This window comes from Pistacia vera, unplaced genomic scaffold, assembly GCF_008641045.1.
Source record: "Pistacia vera cultivar Batoury unplaced genomic scaffold, PisVer_v2 Contig120, whole genome shotgun sequence".
In the NCBI taxonomy this organism is placed as follows: Eukaryota; Viridiplantae; Streptophyta; class Magnoliopsida; order Sapindales; family Anacardiaceae; genus Pistacia; species Pistacia vera.
The window spans coordinates 56,770-61,527 of record NW_022195249.1 but is presented as its reverse complement, the minus strand read 5'-3'; the positions used below and the strand labels follow the sequence as shown (position 1 = coordinate 61,527).

The following is a 4,758-nucleotide window of genomic DNA, read 5'->3' as shown; positions in this document are numbered from 1 at the left end:
TATAGAATAATATTTTGGAAATAATGACATTTTACTGTTTAACTTTTTTGGGAATACTAATAATAGTATTCCCAAAAACGAAACAAACGGAGCATAAGTTATAACCTTCTTATAGTAATAAAATTAATTAGTCTCACTATTATGATTATAGAGAGGTTTTACTGTATGACAATGGTGAATAATAAAATAGATATTTAATGACATATTTAGGATTTAAAAAATATAGACAATATTAAAATAAGGGTTATTCTAGTCCATAAATAATATAGCTCCTCACATATAATTTCTTATGTAAATATTTGTTAAGTTCAAGAGGATTATTGTCAATGAGTTATGAAAGTTCTAGATTTGAGTATCATAATCAAGATTTGATTTACTAACTACATTATATATGGTTGGTTGCCATTGGTTTGCCGGTGGTACGGTAATATGATTCTGACTTACGACCATGCTAGGACATTTAAGACTCTAAAAGGTAATAATTATTTTGTAGAAATTGAAATATTAGCCTTTCAGTTGCTTGCATAAGGCATCACTGAAAATTTATGCATATATATAATGACATTTAACAAATAATGCAAGAAGATTTGACTTGTGACAGCTGAGAGCTGAAACTCGTATTATGCAGGACTAAGTCTTTTTGTAACTTAAATTGATTTATTTTACAGGCAAGTATGTATAAAATACAGTTTTTATTACGACATATGATTACATCATTCATCACATGGAACCTTCACCGTTAGTTCACCCATAAACGTAATTATACTTAAAGACAACAATTGACGATCATCTCTAACTCTAACTTTATTTTTACTGTTTATAAATGGCAATTTGAAACGACTGGTTAATCACTTCTAAACAAATGATAATGAGCTAAGCATGGTTCTTTATATTTATATGAAAAAACAAAAGCAACCCAACAAGAGTAAGACCCCACTAACCGACCTGGTCCCATCCTACTCAACATTCCTACCCTTGATACTAGGGCAAACGTTACAATCAACTTCGAATTAATATACTTTTTAAATACTTTTCAAGTGGGTAGGACCCATTAAATCATGATTTTCATCAACTAATTCAACGGTCAGGATGTGTTTGCGATACAGATCCATAATCTACCTCCGTCGAAAACTCTTTTACATGCAGACATTCTTTTGCAGTCTCAAGCTTTGTCTTTCGTTAACATCGCATCTCCCACACGCACTTAAAATTAAGAACAAACTTAAAGGCGGAGAATCCAACACTTCGAAAATCTTTTTCTACTCTTCAACAGATTTAATCAATTAACGGTAACGTAACTTCGACTCCAACTCCACGTAATGGCATCGCTTCACCCTTCAGAGCTCGAGTCCGGCACCACCGATTCTGTCGCCTCCTCTCCTCGTTCTGACCACCATGATCTCCATATTTCACGTGTGCGATTCATGTGTAGCTTCGGTGGCAAGATCCTCCCCCGCCCGCATGATAATCAGCTCCGTTATGTTGGTGGTGATACCCGCATAGTTGCCGTTCACCGCTCCACTACCTTCTCGGCTCTACTCACCAAGCTCTCAAAACTTGCAGGTATACTTAATGATTAATCAGACTAAATAAAGTTCTGTAAATTCAATCTTTTGTTTTTATCGTTGATTCTTATGATGCATGTTAATATAATTAATCAGGTGGCAGTAACATTAGCGTGAAGTATCAGCTGCCTAACGAGGATCTGGATGCATTGATCTCGGTCACCACGGATGAGGATGTGGAGAACATGATGGAGGAGTATGATCGCATAGCACATAATCAAAACCAAAGATCAGCGCGGCTCCGCCTCTTTCTTTTTACTAAAGGTGATGATTCCCGAGCCAGTAGTATCAGCTCGCTCCTTGATGGCGCGGCTAACCGAGAACACTGGTTCTTTGACGCTCTCAACAGCGGCGCGGGGCTCGAGCGTGGACGTTCAGAGGCTTCCTCTATTATGTCTGAAGTACCCGATTATTTATTCGGGTTGGATAATTCTGATGAGACGCAGCCTCGTGAACCAAAAATGAAGTCTCGATTAGTTTTGCATGAGAATGTATCAATGTCGGATCCGGGTTCTCCTGCCCCGGTTGTTTCGTCGCCGTTTTGCTCTACATCATCCGCACCTATCGTTCCATCCATGCCGGATCTTCCTCCAGTTAAGACTAAACCCGACAACCCGGTTGCGACAATAGAGTCAAAGCGGAGTGGTCAAGTGGATGGCTATGTAGAGACTGTGGAGACACAAACGCAACCAATACAGCCAAACGAATATTCGGGTCAACCCATGTGGCAATACTTCTCGGATTCTCATTACTCGGGTCCTGCTGTACAACAAATTCCAGTTTATTATGTTCCGGGTCCGGTTCAACCCGGGAATGCTTCGGTACAGCCTGTCTCTGTTCAAGCACAGTATGTTCATCAATACCCCGTTCCTGGGGGTCAAATGCCTGTAGGGTACCATCAGCCAGTTCCAAGTTCGGGTCAAATATACGGTGGAGCTGCAGTGAGGCCTGTTGTGACGATGGATCATGCATATGACCCGGCAATGAGAGTAGTTCCAGCTGAGGGAGTAAACCAGCAGGTTTATTACGGGGTTAGAAATGCGGGTTTGGTTCAGGGGTATCCGGGTATGATAATGCCAGGTGGAGAAGAATTAACAAGGACCGGATCCGATGTAAAAGCGGGCCGGATCTCACAGTCTTCCTAAACGGGTCATATACGGTAAATTACGTTAATTTTGTCATATTTGCATAAAGCCAAAAAGCCTTTTGTGTGTGACTCTGGTACTTGTTTTTCTGGATTGTAATTAAATTCATTATATTTTGATGAAATTGGGAATGAATTTTGATACAAGTGTACAGGGAGGGAACTCAAAATTTGGTATAAGTTTTTCAGTTTGTTTTTGTAGAAGAAAAAAAAAATAAAAAAAAAATATATATATATAGATATGCTATGTTTGTAACAGACTTGTTGGGTATCTTTATGTTCCTTTCAGGATTACCTGTATACGTTGTTTTCTAATAATTAAAACTTAGGACTAAAATTTAATTTTAAAACAAAAAAATAGCAACAGTAGCAACACTGCCAAAGAAGAAGAAATACTACAACTAGAAACTAGTATGTAGATGATAAAGTTAAAGCTAGGGTACAAATGCGTTTGGCCTAGGAGCTGCAAAGTACAAACCTTATCCAAAACTCAACTTTTCAGCAGAATAAGTTCCCTTGTGGCTTTCCAGTTAAAATCAGGACATGAATGTTATCCATTCATTCACAAACACTCTAATTTCTAAGGTAATAACTTGTCTATCAATTAATTATAAGAAAACTTAATTTAAATTTAAAATCATACTAAGCTAATATTTTTATTAAAGTAATAACTAGTTTAAACGGATAAAGATTTTGGACCCAAATTAAAAACTTATCTAAAAAAAATTGTCTTATTAATTAAAAAAAAATTCGTTTGCAAAAAGTTTTAAAAAATAATATTTCCCGTCTTATATAATTTCCGATGGATCTTATCTATATGGTAAAATAGCAAAGAAAAATCTAACATAATCTTTCAAGTTTGAGTCCCTTTGATGGTAAAAGAATAAGAGAATGATCTAATATGGTCTCCCAAGTATGAGGATCTAAGATGGTTTCCTGAGTTCGAATCATCACGATCCCTAATAGGGGTGGTTATTAGATCGTAAACTGGCTCAAACACCCCCGGTCATCAAATAAAAATTAAAAAGTTGTATAGGAATCATAATGAAGTTACTTATATAGACACATAGTTAAGAAAAAAAAAAAAAAAAGGTTTATAACAATAATTCCATCGAAGTGTAATCAAATAAAATAAAAACAAATCTTGTTATAGTTATAGTAATAACATAAATTTCTTTGCCGTTCAGTTTTTGATATTAAAATAAACGGTAGAAAAGTAGTATCTATTAACTCATCATGCTATAAATTCTAACAGTATACTAATAACAAGAGAATTTATATAATTTCTGAAATATCAAGGAAGATTTTATTATTTGATTTGGCCTAGTTTCTCGTCTAAGATATTAAGGCCTAACAAAAAACAATGGCCCATTATTCCAAATTAGTAAAGTTGAGCATACTATGGTTTTTCAAATCAAATAAAATATTTTTTCTTGATACAATTACATTTTCTTATTAATAATTCATGAAAATTTGATGACAATCCCTAGTGATATAGTATTACTAATTTCATATATACAAAATTAAAAGATATATTAATAGCATTTTTGTCACATAAATAATTATAATTATTTTATGAATTAAACAATGGTGTTAGGTTTCAAAATGCAATTGAATATTGTAAAACCTTATATGGCAAATATTCCTAGAGTGGGTAGTGAATAGGAATCAATGAAAATAATTACGGAATAAAAACTTTCACCAACCACACAAGTTAAGAACTTAAAACATAAGGATGATGAGGAATAAATGAGAATGATAACAATAAAAAAAGATAAACAATAGTGAGCAATAAATGAGAGAGCAATAAATAAGAACAAGTGATAATGATTTTCAAGTAAATATGCAAGGAATAATAAATGAGTTGAAAGAGAAGAAGTGCTCAGAGATTTATAGGGGTTCAAGCTATATTCACAAGTATCCTACATCCACTTCTTCAAGACAACCTCCTTAAAGTTCCATTAGAATCGGATTGCGCCCTTTACACTAGTTTGACAGGACTTTGCCCTAGATTACAAGATTTTGCCCAAAATATGTTTGAATAAAAGC

At 34.7% G+C, this 4,758-nt stretch overlaps 1 protein-coding gene across 1 annotated transcript; it reads left to right on the top strand.

The window, feature by feature from the left end:
• Positions 1–1,156: 1,156 nt before the first annotated feature.
• On the top strand, positions 1,157–2,856 carry LOC116112356. Its single transcript, XM_031398501.1, has 2 exons — positions 1,157–1,563; positions 1,662–2,856. Exons 1-2 carry the CDS (start codon positions 1,320–1,322, stop codon positions 2,708–2,710), a joined length of 1,293 nt encoding a protein of 430 aa, XP_031254361.1. The 5' UTR covers positions 1,157–1,319; the 3' UTR covers positions 2,711–2,856.
• The last annotated feature ends 1,902 nt before the right edge of the window (positions 2,857–4,758 follow it).

What these genes read in the sequence shown, in the direction of transcription:
- LOC116112356 (XM_031398501.1), top strand. Translation starts at nt 1,320, where the DNA reads ATGGCATCGCTTCACCCTTCAGAGCTCGAGTCCGGCACCACCGATTCT. An exon ending in CAAGCTCTCAAAACTTGCAG is followed by an intron (nt 1,564 to 1,661) that starts GTATACTTAATG and finishes ATAATTAATCAG; the next exon opens with GTGGCAGTAACATTAGCGTG.